Consider the following 24,499-nt stretch of genomic DNA (forward strand, 5'->3'; position numbering starts at 1 on the left):
GTTGTGTTGTGGAACCTTGAAAGCAAAACTTCTTTAACTCATTAATGATCGTGATTATTTAGTACATATCAAACTTGGATAACATCCAATAAACCTTGATAAAATTATGGCGCGAAAACCAAATGCAGGATGACGGACACTCAGGATGCATAATTCCTCTATGCAATGCCATGGAACACAATCAAATTTGTTTTAACATCTCAGTCTTTAAAAACCCGTACGTTACATTTGCTAGAACCCCAACAGACATTGGAAAATCAATCCCGTGGAAACGAAACTAGGGTGACTGGATATTGGAACTGGAGGAACTTTAGATGACAATGCAGAAGACTGGAAATCATATACCGTTACGGTAGAACTAATTTAAAGCTGCATGTCAGATCTGGTTGAAGTCGAACAATTTTTAGCATAATTACCTTGCGAAAACCAAAATTGATGACTAACGGACAGGAAGAACGGCATTATATTAGGAATGCTCCGTCATCATTAAACGAGTCACTAATTCAAAAAACATATTACTGATGCAAGCAATTTACTATACACAGATGATACACTGTATTACAGTACCATTAGCGTCTCTAGCAACTTTGGAAAATAACAAGTAGGTAAAAGAGTATGCGTAAGTAGCGATAAGACATTATAACCGCAATGAGCGCTTTAAACAACGCACACGTTATCCTTAATAACAGCAGAGAATGAAATATGTTTGGTAACGGTCATGAATGATATTGAATTAATCAGAACTGGGGCGAAATGCTAAAAGATTTTACGGAAAACGATACAGTTCTATGTAAGATTAATGACAAGAAATGCTAAATTAAGTCGGCAAAAGCTCTTCATTCCTCAAAATGCGCATGAGTATCACATATATTGCGAAGGTTATGACCATGCAAAGCATCTCATATAGCTGGGGAAGCCAAAAACAATAAAACAATGACCAGGATTCAAACTTACACCGCAAGAGAATTCCGTCTTAGAGCCTGGTAATATACATGTACACAACGAAACAGTTCACGGAATTGTACATTATATCCCTTTTAAAATTAAAGAGAACGAGCACATTTAATTTTAAACAGTGAAAAACGCGTTTTCATTTGCTGAAATTACTGTATCGACACAATTAATAAAATAAATCTTACCCGTTCCTGATATTTTCAAACCAAAATCTGTCTCCGTGTCTGATCCTCAGGAACTGGTCTATCATAATAGTACGAAACGTTTCCCCCATACCATCTGGGGTCGTCTCCAACAAAGCCGCTGGAAATAGGTCCACGTTATCTGGTTTGGATGCATTTCCGTACACCCAACGCAATTTTTCGATTGGCTGGAAATGGTATGCTTTATTGCTTCAAAATGGCAACATTTTAGCTATCTGTTAAATGTTATTAAACGCAAGACTTGTTTTAGATTTCAGGATCATAATTATTGTTTTCGTCATGGTGAGAACACGGTAACAATAGTTGTATTGGATCTGACTGGCGTAGTGACCTACACCATTATCATTCTCTCCAAATAAGTTTTGGAAATATTTCATCAACATAATTTTGGCACAGTATACTTCAAAATGTAAAGGTTTATATCCGTTTCATTACTGTATTAATTCTTTACAATATTAATTTGCTGAGAATGCATTAAAATAAATACTAAAAAGATATAATATTGTTAAATATATTTTGCACACTGCTTTCAAGATTGAATACACTAATCACGTGACAAAATAGCAATATATTTATGCTCTACCAGTGAATGTATCATAAGAAATTGGCGAAAACTATCTTTAAATTAGCGGTGACAAATGTAGATAAGTACCCCTTGCATATATAAGCTCCCATTGTACGTGGAAATGTTGATTTCCTCCCAAGTTTGTCTCCTAGGTAATCCGTATGCCTCGCGGATTGTGTTATAGTCAGATAGTCCATGATCTCGCGCACGTTGGATGTTTAGAGCTACCAGGTCACGCCGGGAAAATTCAAGAGGGCCAAACAAATGTTCTAGAATAAGAATTGAAGATTTACGAATAGTAGTATTTTCATTTTACATTCCTAATTATATTCTTCCTGATCAGGGTAAGGATTCATTTTGTACAACATCAATGTGTAACAGATATGCCAAAACAGCAGTGCCTTGCATGAAAGATTCACAATAATTGATGTAACGTTGTTGAAGCTGACACACTGACTAGAGGCTCTCCAAAAAAGGACCAACCTCCGTAACAAAGTTGCTGATATTGTATGTCACAGTTCAGGACATGATGATAATAAAACATTGGCCTATATTCTTTTCGTTTACCCGAAGTCGCATGTTTTATATCCTCTAAAAATAGACGAAGCGGGAAACCAATGAAGGCAATCTTTTTTTGAAAATATCACCCTACGGCAAAATTCATCTAAATGTACTGCTTATAATGTTTGACCATAATACTACCGGTGATAGCACTATACAAAACTGTATGGACTCTTTCTCTCTCTCTCTCTCTCTCTCTTCCCCCCCCCCCTCTCTCTCTCTACACTCCAAATAGAATTTTTCGTAATATAGTCTTGATCTGTCTCTCTGTCTGTTTCTCTCTATATATGTCTCTCTCAAACTCTGGCTCTCTCTATATCATATACCACAAGCACATACAAGCATGGCACGTCATCGAATCTTCCAGCCCTCTGCAAGTATATGCTGTGAACCGAGCATTTCGGAAGTTTCAAAATAGAAGTAAGATTTGGCATTGACCATAAAATTGGCGTGTTATGGAGCCAATGTTACATATCTCTGACATTCAATACAGTTGTTATTAAATATGTTCAAGAAACTCCGGACGTGAGAAAGAGAATTCATAAACACAAAATTTTAATCGCAACAAACAAAAATGTAAGCCACTAAACCAAACAAGCTTTCCAATTATTATACGTGCGTTCGATTGGGTCTAACCCCGATGACCACCTTAGAATGCGCATTTATAAAGAAAACGTATATTTGATTCTATGTTGGTATTAATGTATCTATGAATAGGATTTCGTGAGGATCAATTCATTTTGGTGACATATGATACAAGGCGTAAGTACACCTGAAAGGAAGAAGCACATTTTCAAGCAGAATCACGAGGGGGAAAAGTTAAGCGTTCAGAACCAGACGATAACTGGCAACACATAAAATGTGATTTGCATCATTCCATCCAATTCATGCATCTTCAAATATCTATAACAAAAACAATATAATTAAACATTATAAAGAACCTCCATAGATCAGATAGGCATATTAAGCATTTACAAAGAAGCCTTGTGACGGAACATTTCTTTTCCTCGGGTTACAACTTTCAATGATGCGGTCCTAACTGGAGTCTAACATTACTCAGTATGGAGGCACAAATTGGATTACATTAAGAGTTATCAAAGCAAACAATGCAAAGTGCTTAGATAACAAGACATTTTAAAAATGCTAAAATCACATTTTCTGCTAAAGATTCGATGTTGTCTGCTATCTTACTTCTCAGATCTGGAACTACAATATGATCCTCTCTCTCCGACAATGTAGAAGCCATGCCCATCAATACCTCATCAAAAGCATTTTGGCCTGATAGAAATTCCTGTTAAAGAATAAAATATTTTAATTCAGAAAATAAACATCTATACTTTGACTTTCACTTTGACCAACAAAATAATGAATGAAAATATATAGACTCACCAACGTTTCATGTTACTCTATGCACTCGTGGATCTATCGAATGTTTCTATACGTTCATCAATCCATGATGTTATCACGTTATTCGTTGCGCTGTTTCTATACGCTCATCAACCATGTTGTGGTGTTCCACAGGGGTCTTTTCTTGGACCCGTTCTCTTCATTCTATACACTCAGCCGCTCTCAAGTGTCATAGATTATCATGCAATGTCTCACCAATTGTACGCTGATGACACCCAAATATACAGCTCTAGCCACCCAACTGAAGTTGATGCTACCGTCCCAGCTTTAGAGAGGTGCATTTCTGATGTAAAATCATGGATGACATGTATCACGCTGCATATGAATGATGATAAAACTGAGGCCATTCTGATTACAATAAAACACTTTCTCAATCACATCATTTACCTCAAACAATACATATCAGCAACAACAACATTAAATTCACACAGTTCGAAACATAGGTATTACTTTGGACAGTGCTCTCACATTGTACCAACATGTTATGAACATATGCAAGGCTGCATATCCTGAGCTGCTACGCTTCAGCTCCCTTCGAAAATATCTTTCAGTTGATGCCACTAAAACACATGTGTATTCATTAGTACTTTCAAGACTGGACTATTGTAACTCAATTCTGTCTGGTTCATCTCAATATTTACTCCAAAAACTTCAAAACGTTCAAAACACAGCTGCTCGGATCATACTTGGAGTACCACGATCTGTGCACACCTCCCCGCTGCACTATACCCTACACTGGCTATCCATTCGATCCAGAATCAAACACAAATTGTGTTCTCTGTGCTACATTTCACTGACGGACTCTTGTCCACTATACCTGTCCGACCTCACCCATGTGTACACACCAGCAATATACTCACGCTCCTCTTCTGACAATCGTATACTTATTATTCCCACTATGAAAACAAAGTCATATGGACAGCTTTCTTTTGCATACCAAGGACCAGCAACATGGAATGAATTGCACACTGAACATAGACACAAAGACACAGTGATCCCGTTCAAGAGTTCTCTCAAAACTCACTTATTTCGACTGCAAGAACAAACTTAAAGACATAATAATGTTTCCTGCCTTAAATATTCTCAGCATGTTTTATCTGGTTTCTAATTTGATTGGTTTGTGTTTGTAATCATATCATTATATATGTTTATTTATCTTGTACCTGTTGTCTAAGGTTGTAAAACGTTTAGAGCTTCTAACGATTAGGCGCTTTACAAAGTCCCCATTATAATAATAATAATAATAATAATAATAATAATAATAATAATAATAATTATTATTATTATTATTATTATTATTCGTTGCACTGTTTCTATACGCTCATCAGCCCATGCCGTTATCATGTTATTCGTTGCTGTTTCTATACGCTCATTAGCCCATAACGTTATCATGTTATTCGTTGCACTGTTGCTATACGCTTATCAGTCCATGACGTTATCGTGCTATTCGTTGCACTGTTTCTATACGCTCATCAACCCATGACGTTATCATGTTATTCGTTGCACTGTTTCTATACGCTCATCAACCCATGACGTTATCATGTTATTCGTTGCATTATTTATATACGCTGATAAGCCAATGACGTTATCCGTGGCACTGTTTCTATAAACTCCCTAACCCGTCATGTTATTGGGAGCATTTTGTTCTCTCAATACGGTCGTCAATCTAGTAGTTTTAGTCAAAATGCAACTATATTCCGAACATCCATTATGACCTTAGCTAATTGTGCATTAATCAGGTGCAAGGTACTGCTTAACAATGCTAAGATATTTTTGTAGAAAATGAACATAGAACTTATCAAAAACATTTCATTAAAATTGTAAGCGAAACAATGAAGGCAAGAAATATATCAGGAACTTAGTGATGGCTATCATAGGTGCATCTGATATGTAACAAAAACCTTGGTGACTACCAAACGCTGTATTTTGTCAGCTGTTGAGAATTAACTGATTGCAGTTTCAACGTAGGTGGGCACCTTCCATTGACATTGGCAATAGTACATCTACGCCAAGAAGTGTAATGGTTTAAAATAAATAAAAGCGTTTTTTGAAATAGACTGTCTTATGTAAAAGATCATAAATGGTATACATAAACACAACGCAGTATTTACAGTAGCTAATCAATTGTGAAATACAATTTTCATATTTTTACTACGTTGTCACTGTTAAACTGCTGTGATATACATTCTTACATACATATATATGCATATACACACGCACACACACACACACACACACATACACACACATCAGGCGATATCACACAGCCCAGGTAGGTGAACTGGTGGACTACGTTCAGCTCTGTCCGATCAGTGAATATGCTTGCTGGACGATACTCTTCCTTGGAAGCAGGCTGGTGAAGTACCTCAGTTTTCTTTAGGTTATAACCTCAAGACCAAACAGCTAGCAAGCTTCTGCATAGCAGGATGTTAAGCAATGTAAGACAGCTTCCGTGTGGGCATCAATGGCGGCGTCGTCTGCGAAGAGAAGTTCTCTAATCAGATTTTCCTAGGTCATGGTGTGGGCATGAAGTAGCCTTAAGTTGAAGAGGTTGCCATCAGTCCGAAATCGGATATTTCTTCTTCCATTGTGGGCACCAGTCTGTTTAGGAACACTCTAGCAAGGATTTTTTCTCCAATGGAGAGCAGAGTTATCCCACGGTAGTTTGGGGAGTCAGACTTTTCCCCTTGTTTATGAAGGAGGTGACGATGTCTGCATCTCGTAGGTCTTGTGGAAGTTTCCCTCGCTCCCTGCAGCAACTAAGAACTCGCGGAGTTTGGTGTGCAACGCTAGACCTCCTTTCTTCCATATCTCTGGTGGGACACCATCTTTTCCTGCAGCCTTTCCTGTCGTCAGTTGTTCTATGGCTTTTACAGTCTCTTGCAGTGTGGGTGCGTCATCCAGTTCCATCTTAGGTGGCCTTTGTAGGATGCCTCCTGGACTGTACGGCTAGTGCTGAAGAGGGTGTGGAAGTACTCTGACCAGCGGTTCAGGATATATTACGTCAGTGAGTAGTTCTAGGCCATCTGCACTCCATAAGGGGATCAATATTTGGAAGGAAGGACCATACACTGATTTCAGTGCTTCATATAACCCCTTGTTATTTTGGCCTCGGCTTGAAGTGGAAGTCGAGCTTGCATCGTACAAGACGTTGGTCTGTGTCGCACTCTGCAATGGTCATCACTCTAGTATGAAGGACACCTTTTAAGTCCCTCTAGCGTAATATGATGTAATCGATTAGGTGCCAGCGTTTTGATCTAGGATGCATCCGTGTAGTTTTCAGGCAGTCTTCCTGCTGAAATATGGTGCTTGTGATGGTGAGCTGTAATTCTGCGCAAAATTCAAGAGGCAGGCGCCCATAGTCATTGCAGCCACCCACGCCATGTTTCCCAAGGACTGCATACCAGGCTTCTGAGTCTCGGCCCACTGTGGCATTGAAATCTCCGAGGATGATTATTTTGTCGCTCTCTGGGACGCTCTTCATAAGTCTGCGCAGGTCAGCGTAGAATTATCCTTTTCAGAAGGATCTGCTTGGAGTGTTGGAGCATATACAGTGAAGAGTGTGGCGTGTTGTTGGTTCCCTAACGGGAGACGCATGGACATAATGCGGTCATTGTCATCAGTGGGAAGGTTTGTTAATTTGGTGACGATTGTGTCCTTGACCATGAAACCGACTACTGAAAATCGTTTTTAAGTTTTTGGTTTTCCTGACCATTACAAGGTGTATCCAGCGCCGAGTTCTCTCAAACTTTCCTTCTGTGAAAGACGGACTTCGCTGAGTGCAGCAATGTCAACAGCAAGGAGAGAGAGTTCGTTTGCAATTAAGGCAGATAGTCGTTTTGGTCTATTGCTGTCGACTGAGTCTAGCATTGTTCTGATGTTCCAACAAGCCAGTTTTAGTCTTTTGCCACGATGTGAATCAGGTTGGGCATGCTTTACTTATTCTGTTAAGTTTCAACCGTGTTTGAAGATGCCCGTTGGCTGCGGCAGGCCAACTGGGAGAGGGGGTAAAGAGACGAGAATTGGTTAGGCCACCTTTTCTAGGACCCTCTACATGCAAAGCAAGCAATGCTGTCCCTAGAGAAGGTTGCTCGGTCACTCCGGCTGCTGCAGGGTGATGGTGTCCTCTCCGGATCAACACAAGACGACCAAAGGCCTGAGTCGCGTTCGTGCAGGATTGGGACTGCGACTTCCAGTGACATCTTCCACCTGCCGTTTCCCCACCTTTCTAATCGTTGCAGGGCTTGATATAGAAGAACGTAAACAGTAGACAGTTCCTTCATTCCTGGGCAATGGAGCTTTTAGGTGGAGTGTAGTCTGCGCAAACTGGCCCAACCCTTTAAACATGGTGTTTATCTGCCATGGCCCAGCAAGCCAGGACGGTGACAGCGAGGTCCGCAGGCTGTAGGTTTTATATTGGAGTTTCCCTCTCCTAGGCTGATGGCAAACCATGACTGAAGAGATCTGTCTTCCCTGCTATTTCGAACCATAGCTAATACATATGGTGCGCCTTGGTCCCGAACACTTGGCCGTTGATCTGTAGAGACCTTCCGCCCTAGCACATGACTTCCCTTTAGAAGGTCATACTCCTAATGATGCAGTGTTAATATCACACCCGCAGCTGAAGCGGTGTACCGGGGTATGCCAGGAATAATTCCTTCTTGGAGGCAGACATGAGAGATTTGGGAGATGGATGAGGACCATTGTGTCAGTCCACTCAGAGAATGCAGCTGCCAGACAACAAAGGTACTACCTATATCTCGGGCCCCGTAGACCCCCCATATATATATACCTGAAATTGCTCCATACTTACTTACAATCGATTTAAGAGTTTATGTGTGTAGGTGTCGGTGGGTAAAGATTTTAATGACAGATTCGAACCCAACTTTTCATAATTGTGTAAATGCATGACATAATATATTTTATGTCACAAAGCGAATGTTATAGACGTACACTATGTCTTTGCGATAGAAAATCATATGATTACGAAGTTAAATTTGAGGTCATTACGCCATATAGAGCAAGACTGTAATATCATCTGCATTCAGATTCATTTCCAAGTAATGTCACTTCACTGTTTCGCTGTTTCTTTAACAAAATTAATGTAGTACATATTGTACTAAATATAAGCATGATGGATGCTCACTGAGAAAGATATGTTTGAAAGTTGCTGTTGAACTGGTGTCATAGGTTCATTTGATATAAGCACTTGTATAAGATTAAATCTTTACTATGTTAGTTGAAACTACAATCCTAACCGCACGTGTTAGACTGTTTCCGTGAGCTAATCGTAATATAGTGTTACTCTTTTGGAAGGCATAAATCATTTCGAGCTGAATATAAACCGTTATTCTGACTGGAAAAAACAATTACTATAAAATAGGAAGTATATGTCATATTGCAAACTTGATGCCCTGTGTCAGTAATTTCTTTATCATATGCATTATTTTTGTACCGTGAAAAGTTTATCATACCTACCGATGAAAATTTTACATCTTTCTTTTGTTTATTGTTCCTTAAGTCTTGTTTTGAATTTAGATGCACCATTTACTCGTGCAGCTCTAGCATGTATTGTGATTGATAATTTTATACTTTTGTTAAATAGTTTGCACAGTAAATCTTTAGTTGTATCAACATGTAAACATACCTGTGGGTTCCAATAGGCATTGCACAAGCGAAGAGCGTGGACATTACCTGGAGAGCCGGGTATGTTAAGCTTCAGCTTCTTATATTGACACTTATTATTTCTGGAAAGGAAATGTAACGTTTATTCCATGCTATGTGTTATTTTCTTAAGTATTTTTGCGAAGAAATCTTTTTGCATGTATATTACAACTGAAGGGGGATTTTGCTCGTGATATACTGCTTAATCTTGTACATCGGACATTTTATGGCTAGAGATGTAGCGAGTATAAGGCCAGCAAAATAGGTATACCTTGAAAACATGATTCAAACTATTAGATTATCGGACGGTTCTTAATAAAGTCGTTGACTGATCGTTATGGCTTCGGGTCAGAAATATATGTATGTATCAACTGAGTTAATTTGGACAAAATTAGCATTTCAGCGCCTTTTCAGACGAAGTCGGTTGGGCATTGTTTTTCTAGATCATATTGGAATCAAATGCTTGCTTTATTATATTGAAAGTTTTAACACTTTTATATTATTACATCACATGAAACGTTCCCGACTCTTTGCTGGCTTTACTGAAGGACATTATTTCCACATGACTTGTGCATGCCATACATGACAACAGTCGTCTAATCCCTTCCTGCAGGAATTTATCACCGTCGTTACATTTCACAAAACGTCGTGTTATGTGTTAAATCTAAAATAAGTATTTATGTCATACAGAAAATATCCTTTACCTTTAATAAATCCACTTTCTTATCTTATGAAGTGACAAACTGTAAAGACAATGCGTTTTAATAAATTGTCCAAACAGAAATAATTTTGTATAAAACCAATTTTACTAACCATGAAAGTTGCAAATGGTGAAAAAGGATGTATATCATTTGAATATATAATCAATTTGTCATGTTGTCATTATATCAAGTTTGTTTGCATCGTTTTGAGGTCAGTGATGTGATTCTGTTAAATAATGTTGATATGCATTGTTCATATTTATGTTGGACAGATGTTAACAAAAGTGATAATTACTGTCTAAGTACACTGACATGACTAATGATAGTTTGATAAAATCGGTCATTTACGTCTCAAGGCTGGCGTGTGCCAAGTATTATCCAGTTATTTTGCGATAATATGTCAAATGCATTCAATCTTTTTAACATACAGTAACGCTACATTTCGAAGGTGAAATCTTTTACTGTGATTTGTTTTACTTGAATGGCTTAGAAAGATGTATGGTCCAAAACTAGCAGGTTCTCAAATTTGTTTTGAACAAAACGAAATGTGTTAGTGAAACTCTTAATCAAGAAGAAAGGAAAGAGTAAGGGACAAATACAACTGATTCAAATGTTAATACAGCGAATTCTTCCTCCAAAAGTATATGTATACCAATGACTGAGAAAATTGTGTCGCTCCTGCATAGTTTCTAAACTCTGTTAAAGAGATATGACTAGTCGTGTTTTTCCCGAAACGCGAGTCTCTATATGTATACCATAGAGATGTGTACCAGTCACGTTTCCCCTTAAAAAAGATAGTCTCATTATTCATGTCATAGTGATATGTATCAGTCACGTTTTCCCCTGAAAAGTGAGTCTCTTTACGCATACCATAGGAATATGTAACAGTCACATTTTCCTTTGAAACGCGAGTCTCTATATGCATGCCATAGAGATATGTACTTGTCATGTATTCCTTGAAATGTGCTTCTCCATAAGCATGCCATAGAGATATAAAACAGTAACGTTTTCCTCTGAAACGTGAGTCTCTATATGCATTCCACAGCATTCCTTTTCACCTGAGAGATGAGTCTGCAAGTGCACGCCATAGAGACATGTACCCTAAGATATGAGTCTCCATAGACACGACATAGAGCATCAGAACCAAATCATTTATGATAGGAATACTTAATAGCAATATGAAGAAAACATGTTTCTACCAACAAATATATTTTGAGCGACACTGAGCTTAAAATTCGTCATTACATTGTTAGCGAAACTGTGGAAAGTGGTAACTCTGGTATTTCATTCCGTCGTAGTATGCACGCGTGTTTCAGTAATGAAAGTCTTTACATAAATCTAAGATCCTTGATTTAGATATGTTACATAGGAAATATATGTAGATGTGTGTTTCAATTTTACTGACTTGTTCCACAAATAGTACGCAAGGGAATATTACCGTTACATATAGATATATATATATATATATATATATATATATATATATATATATATATATATATATATATATATATATATATATATATATATATATATATATATATATATAATGCAAGCTATCTAGTTTGATATATAGATAGTAAGCAAACTAGTATGTTTTGTATTTAGACAGTAAACAATCTAAATGCACATTTCATTAATTCAGTCAACATGAATAATATAAAACCAATGTTGAACGTAATGGAAAACAAAGAATTATCAAAGGAAGAGGACGATGGTGTGGACTTTGCTATTTGCTCGTTACAAGCGTGCATCAGTAAATCAATATTTTTTAAAACAAAGGTTCATATAATAGTTTCTTACAAAAATGTTTTAATGAATACTGATGAAAATGCTTATCTGTAACATGCTGTGAAATATGAATGGCATGAACGGAGTCCCAACGAAATATAACAAGAGGATTATATTATGAAAATAAGAGAACGTCTTCATATATTGCTACATACATAATGTTTCAATCTTGTGGCTAAAACACTTTTATAATCCAGTGCTTAATTTGAATCGGATCCAAAATTAGACGTGTAAGCACAGATAAGAATGGATGTTCTATTAATTTTGCACTTACCTTGGCAGTATAGTTCGCGGATATTTTAATCTTAAACGTTTATCATGCTGTGACATTTTGTTTAATTAATTTTGCATGAATGTGGCTATGTTTTGAAAAGATCACACTGCCCATTTCTTTCGCAAATTTGCAATTATATTACACCTCCAAGTGAAGTAGGTATAAATGTTTATACAGGCCGAATACTTTACAATGCTACAATCTAAACATTTAACAAATGGCTGTGGTCCCTATTTTCGATTGTTACAGTTTCAATGAATGGTGGCAGACAAAGCCATACATATTTCCCAAATACTGTAGTGAAATTATCCGGGTTTACCATATTTCTCCCTTTGCTGGAAACTGTCCTGCAACATCATCTTTGGCATATATCGTATCAGACAACCATATAGAAGAACAGTTCAATCGGGTGAAGCTAATATTTTTATATTAATTAGAACCGTACCCCATAAACCCATCCACCACAATTATAATATCACCTTTACCCAGCCTCTTGATTTTGCAAATTGCTGACACCTCATTCTCGTCTAAGCAACTTAGAAGATTAAATAACGCAATTGTGCACATCATTTAATTACGTACCTGATCCACGAGCCAGGCGTCACCAGGGTGTGTCCAAATCTCAGTGCCGCTGTCTGGAACTCTTGGGAAATACCCGGATGTATATGTGGGTCATATGAATCTGAAATTAGTAAAATATAGTTAGTTAAATAATGATGCATGTAAAAGAGTTAGCTTTAAAATAGATGTTTCATTAGATGATTTTTTGCCAAACGTTGTTTAGGTACCCATATGCGCTAAATATTAAATGTTCCTTTTTATTTTGAAACCTAGTGTTATCTTCTAACACACAATAAACTGTAATACAGCACAATGCATTATTTTTAGAGTTCAGATCTCAATCCTGTATCATGTTTCGAAAATTCAAAAAATTCATGCAAAACATTCTAAAGCATTTTGTCAACATTAATTTGTTGAGACATAAACATGTTTTCCTATTCGTCCTTCAGACGTTCATTGCCATTTACGTCTATTAGATGTTCACTGCCTTTTCCTTTTTGATGCCATTCAAATGAAAGAAAAATTAAACCTCTTATAACAAGGATCTAAATCTGTTGGAGTCAGCCATTGGTTATAGAAGTTAAATGTTGAAATACTAAATTGGACAAGAAGATACAATATCTGACAACCAACGAAAATAATAGATCAGTCAATAGCAACAACTGATGGGTATGATTGTTTACTCACTCTTTGGATCACTCAAATTGTAGCGGGGAATTTCATGGGTGGGGTTTCCTGATTCATCCAGTCCCAACCACAATGGCAGCCAGTCGTACATTACAATTTTCTATGGAAGACAAAAGTTATTTGTTATAGTTTGTTCCACTTTCTTTACGTATGCAGTTCCTTGGTATGAAATAATATAAATACATAATTTGCATAAGAATATGTATGTTAAATTTAATAGGTTTGGTCGTGAAGAGAAAGAATAAACTGATGAAAGTAGGAAAGAAATGTATTAATCGAAATGTTAATGAGTACTTTAGTAATTCCAATGAATAATCTAAATAAATACTTCCTCTCTAATTGTGCATGAGTTCGACAGCACAAGTGTAACGTCAATATATTTCCAGACATTACCAGAAATTATTTGTTTCTCAACTCCATATTTATATATCTTTTATTTGAACTACGACCTTAAAGAATGTGAAGGAATATCATTGAGACGATCCTGTCAAATTGAAAACAAGACTTTTCTTGACCTCAAATGGCAATAAACATCTTGTTTACAACTTACAAACATGGACAACGTTTGGCATGCAAATGTTTTATTTACAACTTACAGCCATGGATCAAACGTTACGCACAAATAAAAAACCATTTATACAATAAAACTTTCATTTGAATATTAGTCAAATCTGCATACGATACTATAATAACTAAAATTATATCGAAACATGACTTTTGAATGACACTTTGCTTCATTTCATAAAACATACACAAAATAAAGTAATATAGTACTTATATCCACGTGTCATTGCATCTACAGTCACATTAACTTTAACCATGTATATAATACCAATGTTGTATTCTTGCTAAATTAAATTTAACTTTAAGAATCTCTGTTTTTTTTTAAATTTGTGTTAAAGAAAATAAGAGGAAGGTGATCAGTGCATAGAAGAACAGAAGAACGAGCTGAACTGATAGACACTTCAAAATTTTGCAAAGCCTGTATCAAAGTCAAATATTCCTTTCCATTTTTAAAAAAAATAATGTTTCTGGTACTTGTTTAGATTGTTTAGAACAACAGCCCACTGGATGATCGACAACATTGTATCTTCAGGAATCAATTCTTCACAATCCATACATACCTAAAACAAATGAATCAGTGCCTTTTTACTCATAGGCGCTAGGAATTCAAAGATAGTCTTGACCTTTGCAGGTACATGTTTTGCTTCAAAGCTAGCCTTGACGTTAACAGGTAAATGTTTTATTTGATCTTATCCCACAATATGTCCTAAGATATCACACGAGCATGGCAATATTCACTCCAGTTTAAACATACTGTCCGAATTGCATGTTCTCGAAAACTTTTTCATTTCTGGGGGCATCACTTTATATTGGTAAATACCATCTATATTTGTAAATGCCAAACATTATTTAGATTTTCCGTGAGTGGATTTGCTAGAATGTTTTTGAAAAGTTAAACTCGGTAACATTTCACATTTAAAATTATATCGATGTAATCATCTATTCTTCGCATTTGGAAACGTATCCGTTTTGATGACGCTGTTGACTTTTCTAATAGTCAGTACACAGGGGTAATACATATATCTGGTTGATGCATAGAATGCATGGCAGACGCCATGGACTTAGTTCTATAAAATCATTCTCCAGTAAGTATTGATTTTGTCTTGCGATATATTCATGTCTGAGAGGATTTATCCTGAGCGGATGATGTTTCACAGGCATAGAATCTATAGTTTCAAATTTATTATATGTTTCATTTGTTCGTATCAGAATATCTAGAAACAAGTGCACATATTCATCCAACACTTGTTTAGTTTCCCTAGTTTCATGTCGTTGTTGATGAAAAATGTCTAGTCCAGATTCTTTATTATGTCTGAATTATAAAGTTTGATAAATGACATTAACGGCGTCGGGCTTTGCTAACTCACCTGATGGTGTGCGGTGACAAACTTCCGTGCTTCGTTGAAAACTTCTTCGTCTGTGTAATCGGGATGCTTTGATGCAATATCATTGGCCATATAATTATGCCATCGAAACCACAATACCCCAAATGACAAGAGCAGAGGATTTTCGTTGCCCCTTGGATTTCCAAGCCCTGAAAATGTTACCGTTCGTAAGTGTTTTTGTACATTAGAAAAACACAAAAAGACTCAATACGATATAAAGACTGAAGATAAAATTGACAGTTAATATCGATATGGCAAGAATTTCAATTTATTGATTACATATTTAACCCATCGACGTGTTCGACATTCAAGAAACTACCCTTCCGCAAGTGGAAAAGGATGAAATAGTGAAAACATTCTTTAAATAAACGTTACAATACCTCGTTTTTATTAATATTGACATATTCATTGCCTCGTTTATGTAAGGTTCTTTAAAATTATATTATTGTATTCGTTCATTATTTTCTAACAAACCTATGATATGTGTTATGTTTCTTTTGGTATCTGTGTATAGATCTATTAGATTTTAGTGATTAATTAGTTGCTTAAGATAAAATAATATTGCGAATTAGGTGTTTGGGTCATGATTTGTAGTATGTGGTATTTGTTACAACTCCTACGCCTTAAACTAAGTAACAAGAAAAATAACCAACCAGTGTTGCAAACTTAAATAACATATTTCATTATTAATTTCTAAGAATGAACATTTAACAAGAGCTTATAGATTTCTGAATTAAATCCCACATAACTCTAAATATTCTATAGAACGTTTAAGATGCATTCAAATCTTGTATGAGCTGATGTACGAATAGTCTTGAATGTTGCACTGTACCAATTGTCTTGATGTATCGCAAATATATAATCCAGAATGTTTTCGAATTAATTTAAAATAATTCCAAAGTAATGTTTTAGCCCCCCAAAAAAGTAGACCCTTTGAAAGTAAAACGGATCCTTGAAATACAAAATTCCTCTCAAGATATATATGAGCACATATGAAAGTGATTACACAAACTCTAGTATTAAATAGAAATGAAATCATTGTTGCACCCTTAACCTTATCTAAAAGCAATAAGTCACAACAAGGTGACGCTGATGTGGGTCATTTTCCCCTCAAACTTGTAAACACGTTCAGTTCCACAACCTTACATGAAAACGCTGTGTAAACATTAAAGCAAATATTATCTTAAAGTACATACTCGGATCGATGCAGATACCAATGGTAATGAAATATTTTGGACTATGCAATCTCTCACTGAGGGGGACAAAGGACACATACAAAGAAAACCAAAATACCTCAAATACAAAGACAACTTTGCAAATCTAAATGTGCGCTACATGGGGAAAATTAAACAAGACAATCTGTCGGGAAAAATAAATTTTGTTTAAAATGTAAGCAAATAAAGGAAGGAAAGTTGCTTACATTCTTTCAATTTTATTTGTTTTATGTACCATGACATTTACGTATCAAAGTTGTAAATATCATAGTGTTGCAGCATAGGATGCATAATGTATCCATAGTGTCATAAATGTTATGTCAAGGAGGCATTCTTGAAATATGACAATACGAACATTATTATACATTTGGGAATAATGAAACTTTACCACTAGACTCTAGGAAACTGGTGATGCATTACGGTTTCAGTTTTTGACGCTCAGTCCATACAATTTGACCACAAAGCTTCTTCGGAAGTGGCTTTGATAGTCATCATTCATCCCATTCAATTAAAGAATCAAACACAGTTCTAGCTGTTACGAAAGGGAATATCTACTAGAACCGATCAATCAGGTATTTTAAGTCCTGACCTCATTAAACGAAGTACTCAATGTTTTATTTTTGTACTCTGCTATCGTTATCGTCGAGTATAACGTAGCGGGAAACACATGCCTTTTCTTTGCTGAGAGTCATTCCTTTCAATACGGATTCCTCCATAGCTGCTTACTTTTAAGGTGGAAACACGCACCACGTTCACTTATAATTTGTACTTTGTCATTATCTCCCTCTCAGTAAACCGTATTTTGATAGTGTGAGTATTAGTTTGAGACTAATTTTAGTAACAATTCGCAAAAGAACTATTCATAGTGAAATCACATTTCTGAAAATGGTTATCTGGTAAATTGGGATTCATGTATCATGCGTACTGACGGCTAAAAAGACAACGAGGATATTGTGTGCAAGAGATATAAAAATCGCTCTTTCATAAGGTGGTACCCGTTTGGATAACTATGTTTTCTCTAGAAGTGTATGAATTAAAACAACGGAAATAATTTTTCCAAAATTTCTCATTCCCCAACAAAGTCCCAAACTAACGATAATGAATGTAGTAAAATGTGTTGATCCAGACAGAAAAAGATAACACTGGTCGCCGAGAAAACCAGATAAATTAAATTCACACCCCTGTCAAAATTATTGATTCATCCTTCATTCCTGGAGAAGACATGATGATAAGTCTAATAGCCTTCATAAGCATGGACATGACCAGGCAAAGTAAGGACACAATAAGAACAGAGATTACGACGTTTATATTTCTAAACATGACGCACAGAGATTAATAGTCCAGGAAGGAACTCTATTCGTTTGCCATTCCACTAACAATGATGATAATACAAGACGCCAAGTCGGCCGAATTCAATCTCATGTCTTTGGACACCTCAGCTAAACAAATGTTTGAATTCAAAAGACAAACCGAAGATTATGTCGAATCGAGAAAGAGCCGGTTTTACCTGACAAAGTGCAGAGAAAACGCCAATCCAGATGCCGATCGCAGCATGGCTCCAGTACACAATTGTAATGCGTTTCTTGTGCACTGAAGTGTACTTGTAATTCATTACACAAACTGATGAGCAACATCATGGACGCATACCCTTGCAGAGCGTATATGCAGAATAGTCTGACTTAAGAAATAACACCCTAAGAAACAAACATTTCGATGCAACAGTAATGTAGAAACCTGACATGTTATTTGAGATCTTATTGACTTTCGTTCGAAGCCATCTATAATTTAAGTATTTCTTAAGACGATTATGCAAAAGGGTGTGTTTCCTGGGACTTTTTTTCACTCCTATAAAATCAGGACAGCTTTGAGTGGAACGTCAGTTTGCACATGCAGAAGGTGACAGGACTTTGGAAGTAATAAGCAGAGAAGAGATCCTAGTCTGTTAAAATGAAACGTGAAACATATACGACAGTACTTACGCAGGAACCAAATATTTAGTCTTTTAGATCTCAACGTCCGCATGTGTAATATGTTGAAAGAAAATGCTGTATCTGCTCAGTTCATTAATTTGAGATTACAAGTATTGGATTAGATCTGGTGTTTCCAATATTACTTGCATTTTATTTCATCTACCTGGACGCGGATTCTATTAAAATCCTTACTGATTGGTTTTGTACGTGATTTTTCTAGCTACAAAACAAACGAAACAAAATACAAAATGTACATCATTAATTTCACGTCTTTATGGTTTCGAGAGCTCTACAACGGTATATCCATCGATAAAAATGTCACTGTATTAAATCAGTGAAAGTCAACTTACTCCACGTCATTTTCAGCCTTGTAAATACGATCATAGTGTCGAGTTGTATAGTATCTGTTACACTCATACTGATAGTTCTGAATATCTTTAGGGGGTGGGTACATTCTTTAACGGGTTCGTTTCTTTATTCCCTCTGTCGGTCTTTGAATTTCTAGGAAGATATTTTCTTGCATTGGCGAGTCTCTAATGTGAGTGTTTTGTTTTGGTATTAACGGCCCTGCTTAAACAACACGTTTGCTAGTCTTGTCGTTCATCTTTGGCTTGTTAGTCAATTTAGGAAGCTGAGTAAAACATGTGCTTCTTAATTAGAGAAGAGTACCTCATATGAGGAGTGGATCAGATGAAATTATATTCAAACAAGATTCCCCTGAGGTAAATAATAGGATTCACAACAGCAAAGGGTCTCATTAGAGAAGCGATGAAACAATGAAAGTAGAGGCAGAGGAAAAGAAGGCAAAGGAGCAAGAGAAACGTGAGTGAAAATCCCACACCTCAACTAAAATTTAATACGGGTCCAACAAGGTTGAGAAAACAAGACGGTGAAAGGGAGAAATACCTCTAGTAAAACAGCAACTGCAACAGTAACATGAGTCAGAACATCCTCAAATGGAAAACTGAGGGATGGACGCAGATGGTCCAAACTTTTATCTCGCTGTTTTCGTTGACAGATGGACTCATTTCGATCATATGCGCCTATACTGTCAACACTGAGCTAAGGGATGATGTTGTCCTTGATATTGAAAACATGAACGATCCAGAATAACAACCAACTACCTTATTATTGCCAAACTGTCTTCATTTTGATTTTTTCTGTAATACATAATAGAACTCCCACATATTCGTATGCGCATAGTATGTAAGCGCTCTTGCTGTATCGTGTGTGATAGTATAATATTATGTCATTAAGTACTAGTACCCTTTTCTTGGATAGCTGTGTGCATTGAGAGCACTACTACCATTTCTATCAATGTTCATACATTTGTGTGACCACTGCTATCCTTTTCGGATGTTTTTGATTTAGGACTTCACATTTTATTCATGGATGTTTTGTGTATGTGTCAGTCCAACTATCCTTACCTTAGATGCGTGTATGCATTTTTGCAAGCACTCCGGTCCTTTCGATGGATGTTTTACGTATGTGTTAGGACTCATACCGTTTCAGTGGATGATGTATGTTTAAGTTATCACTCGTACCCTTTTCATGGATGTTGTATAGATGTGTTAGCACTCGTACCATTTGATGGAGTAATAATAAGTCTATCTATGTATTAGCACTCCGATCCTTTTCGTTGATTAGTTAGTGGAGGTGTTGGTCAGTTAAAGTAGTTTTAATATAATATCCAACTACTATACCTCTACAAATAATTCAGCATGGACATATCTTGGTAAATATATCTTGTCCTAAGATGGCCGAATTGATATTAAACGTATGGATATTGGGACATGGAATTCCCGTTACATCGGAGAATCATTTTCATAATCAAGACCAAATACTATTTTTCGGAGAATGAGAAATATGTATAAAAAACAAGGTTAAATTCCCTTTGTCCCCAGAGAATATATTAATGTCGAACTTATAGACAATTTTATAAATTTCATTTTCTTTGTACCGAGAGTGCCATTTTTTGAAACCATTCTCCTGTAATTTAGTTCTAAAATATCTCTATATTTAAGTGAAATATGACAAACGGTATTTATGTTAGATGAGTTTAATTTATTTTGAAATGCAATAACACAAAGTCGTTACTTAATTGAAGTTCACAAAATACTTACGGTATTTTCTTACTGCATATTCTAACATTTAAATTTAAATATTACACACACACATATACAAATACCCACAAACTATGCAATTAACATAAATGGGAAAAAAATATCAGGTTTCATGTATCTACACATGTACAAAGCCACATAGTTTATATGTAGTCAAGCAAAGATGGTTGCCACATACATTTACACACGGAAAGAGTTTACCATAAATTCAAGACCTTTGTTATTGGAGTAAAGATACATGTTTTTTCACAAGATTGATTAACGAAAATCATGGTATAAAGAAGCAAAATTCCCTTATGACTGGCTAAATTCTAAGCATGTTATATTAAATGCAGACAACAAGTCTTCTAAATTTAAATCGCATGAATGTAAAGTGCTTTTCGATCAAGATGAAATTACATGGGCTAGACGGAGGCTAGAAAGGATGTATTAAAGAAGGACAAAGGCACAGGAACAAATCACGATTGAGTCTTTAAGTGTTGCCAATTAGTGTCCTTCTGTCGAAAAAGAAAATATATTAAAGCTTTTATCTACTCACTCCAAAATCTCCTGACGGGTTTCAGAACGTGTTCTCGGGGAGGGGGAGGATTAGCAAATGGAAGACGGATGTTGTTTAGAGCGGGAAAACTATCCTTTATGTCACCATTAGGATCCAGGGCCGCTAGCCTTCCTCTTAATGGGCCGCCCTTAAATTCTCGAAGTGCGTCCGTCCATGCTTTAGCCGTCCCGTAAAACAGACCGCCATCTAGGTACGGGGTGATCTCATTCAACTGAGAATAAATTTCGACTCCAATTAATATGTATGTTAAAATGCAAACTAACCAAACGTTTGGATCAACTGTTCATTCTAGCACGCTTATATCTTGTGGGTTGGATAATGTAAGACATATATTTTAATGTAGTGAGTATATTAATATCTCTCATTGATTGGTATGAAAACGGTTTTTTAAATCAGCATTTGATTTTATGATGGGTAAATCATCTTTTTTACTTTAATTATCGCTTTCGTGACATGAAAACGTCCTAATACAGAACATAAAATGAAAAGTATATTGTGGTGATAACCATTGAACACCTGGCGAGTGTAACGATCATCGCTTTTTATTTATATCAACACATATTTTTCATTCATTGTAAAAATAGTGTATGTAATCATTAAAAAATATAAAGGTATCAAGATAAATGAGTTACCACAATACATTCAGTCCTTAAATTCCAGAACCTTCATCGATATGCCCATAGTAATAATTTTAGAAAGAAAAGTATCATTATTTAAATTTGCCATCGTATATCGCAATACTGGTGAGGCAAAAAATGTTTAGTATTTTTCAAACATCGATATTCACAATACACACTGAGTCAATATGTCATGACGACAAGAAATGTCCATGTAGACGTTCTTCTATAAAGAACTTGAACTTGGAAACAAGATACCAGATATACCTGTTGCCTTGGGTTATTGGGTGAGAGTCCAGTTCGCTGGTCAAATCTCGTTCTTTGTACCGGCATCTCAAGATTTCCTTTTCTTTCCGGGTCATAGTCATGTCCCGGTGGCACAGGAATATTTAAGAACTCTCTCGGACATCCTGGTCTCTGCGCATCCAAAATTTCTTCTACTACCTGCTGACCTATTGAATGGCAAAACACCATAGGCAGATTTTTAAATATGGTTAAAATAGCAAACATGAACTGGTGATAATGCCTTATATTCTCATAGTGTAACGGAACGATATTGAAACACTTGAGGGGCACCTTGTCATGATTGGGATCTTGTCACCTTTGATGACCAGCAAGGATGCTGATGTAATCCCAGACCCACTTTTGACACTTACTTGGGCTTTCCATAACTTGTCCGTCATAAAACTCATTGGATAATATTCATTATCGTCCGACTACATATGCGAAAGGGTTACAATACGGCTTCAATAATGTAAGAACAGTCGACCTGGAAATTACAGTTAAATATGAATCGAAGAAGTCCTTTGCCTTTAACAAATAGTGAATTAACTGAAGTATCTATTTTTTTTCTTCGATGTTTACAACACAACGCATTTAGCGAATTATTCGTTCATACCGGCTCAGATTAAAATGCGCTGAATTGCATAAGTAAACATGTATATACGAGCCTGGTTCAAAATTCAACATTTGCTACTACATATGTTATCCAAAGAAGTATTATTTTACATCATTTTTAACGTGATAACCAAACTCATGTTCCTGTCTGAGTCGGATGTTTGGGGTAATGTGGTCCACAATCGTCATTAAACCAAACTTTGCATATCTGATTTTCAGTTGAGATAAAATACATGCAAATCCCAGATGATTAAAATAGTGAAATCTATATTGGATCTACCGAAAAGGTCATGTGTTATTATAGCTACAGCTGAACTTCGACGTTTTTATACAAACATTCAAATTTCTGTCAGCATGCTTAAACTTGCATAAACATTTTTAACAGTACCGTTACAAGTTCTCCTAAAATCTCTGAACAGGATTATATATTAGACAATGCGAAGTCTGAGTTTCGATGTTTGGCCTTGTTATGTATGTTAATTTTGTATTGTGTTATGCATATTTAATTTGTATTATTTTTAGTTGTTTTTACTCCATAATTATGTGGTATGTATAATCATATTTTGGATTTTACCTTGACCACAATTAAGCTCATGTTTTACCTGAGCAAAAACTTTTATCTTGTAAACTAATAATACCTAGCTAATATTTACTCTCTGAGAGCGGGTTAGATATTGGGATCATTATCAATATTGGGATCATTATCAATATTAGGATCATTATCAATATTAGGATCATTATCAATATTATGATAATTATCAATATTAGGATAGTTATCAATAGTGGGATCATTATCAATATTAGGATCATTATCAATATAGTCATGTCGATCTTAGTCTGAGTCTAGAACAATGGAACTCAACCACAAAACATGCCATACCTACCTGTTATTTGTCACATGCCTAGCCTACCTAATGTTTATCACATCTTTTATTCATATTTTTGTAATTTTTGCTGACAACCTAGACAAATAAAGAATGGGAAATTACACTAAGTGGACATAGTACCGTCAGTAAATGCTAATTAAGGCCTAGGTCAAGTAGAGGGTATTATGATCTTGTTTACTTGAGGAATGACTCATTCCTGCGAAATTATCTGAAGCAGAAGTCATTTATATTATTGTGTTTAGGTTTTGATTGCTTGGCATTATTTATTCGAATTATTATTCTCTTTAAAGACAATTTGCTCAGCAATGATATTCTTGGAAACAAATATTAAATTGGAGTTATAGTGAATTCAGACAAGAAGATCATGGATTACATGCATGCAATTAATTGGACGACTGTTAGCATATCATCACACTTCAGGCCACTACTACATTAGTACATTCAAGACTATAGGAATATCAGCTGCTTAAGCGCTGCTTTTTTATTTCGAACACCACGGGAATTTAATTGGAACTTTATACATCATGAGTGGTGATAGGCCTTTTTGGACTAGTTTTAATTTAATACGCAATACTTTAAGTTCTTTTTACATTTTAATTTGCATTCGAGGGAAATAAAACATGTATTGAACTTGACTAATCTTGATCCAGTTTTGCTCTTTTCTATTACTTATTTCAAGACCATAGAGTCGTAATATTTATTGTTGGATTGGTAACAAATGTATGTTATGTATATGTGTATTTAGCACTTAATCTTGCCCAAATCAATTCATAGTGTACCTGACCAGTACAACTTAACTTTAAAAGAACATAATATATAGTTATAATTTTGCTACGAGTGTGTATTAACTATTAAGACCATTATATTTTGAGGTAAACATGTTTATTTGGGTCTGGGTCTAGGGAATCAGATTTT

General features: G+C 35.8%; 1 protein-coding gene across 2 annotated transcripts in view; it reads right to left on the reverse strand.

Annotated features, from left to right (window-relative positions):
* The window catches only part of LOC149771341 (dual oxidase 2-like), a 98,140-nt gene that overhangs the window by 34,103 nt on the left and 39,538 nt on the right, over positions 1-24,499 (reverse strand). For both annotated transcript variants that reach the window (XM_089948600.1, XM_089948598.1), the window contains 9 exons: positions 22,068-22,252; positions 21,163-21,394; positions 15,300-15,466; positions 13,369-13,468; positions 12,703-12,802; positions 9,338-9,437; positions 3,475-3,574; positions 1,810-1,991; positions 1,140-1,324 (listed from right to left, as the gene is read on the reverse strand). In XM_089948600.1, the coding sequence (XP_089804726.1) occupies positions 1,140-1,324; positions 1,810-1,991; positions 3,475-3,574; positions 9,338-9,437; positions 12,703-12,802; positions 13,369-13,468; positions 15,300-15,466; positions 21,163-21,394; positions 22,068-22,252 (1,351 nt within the window). The remainder of the gene's footprint in view (positions 1-1,139; positions 1,325-1,809; positions 1,992-3,474; positions 3,575-9,337; positions 9,438-12,702; positions 12,803-13,368; positions 13,469-15,299; positions 15,467-21,162; positions 21,395-22,067; positions 22,253-24,499) is intronic.

The sequence above is a fragment of the Sinohyriopsis cumingii genome, unplaced genomic scaffold, assembly GCF_028554795.1.
Source record: "Sinohyriopsis cumingii isolate HCF-2022 unplaced genomic scaffold, ASM2855479v2 utg001944l, whole genome shotgun sequence".
Taxonomy (NCBI): domain Eukaryota; kingdom Metazoa; phylum Mollusca; class Bivalvia; order Unionida; family Unionidae; genus Sinohyriopsis; species Sinohyriopsis cumingii.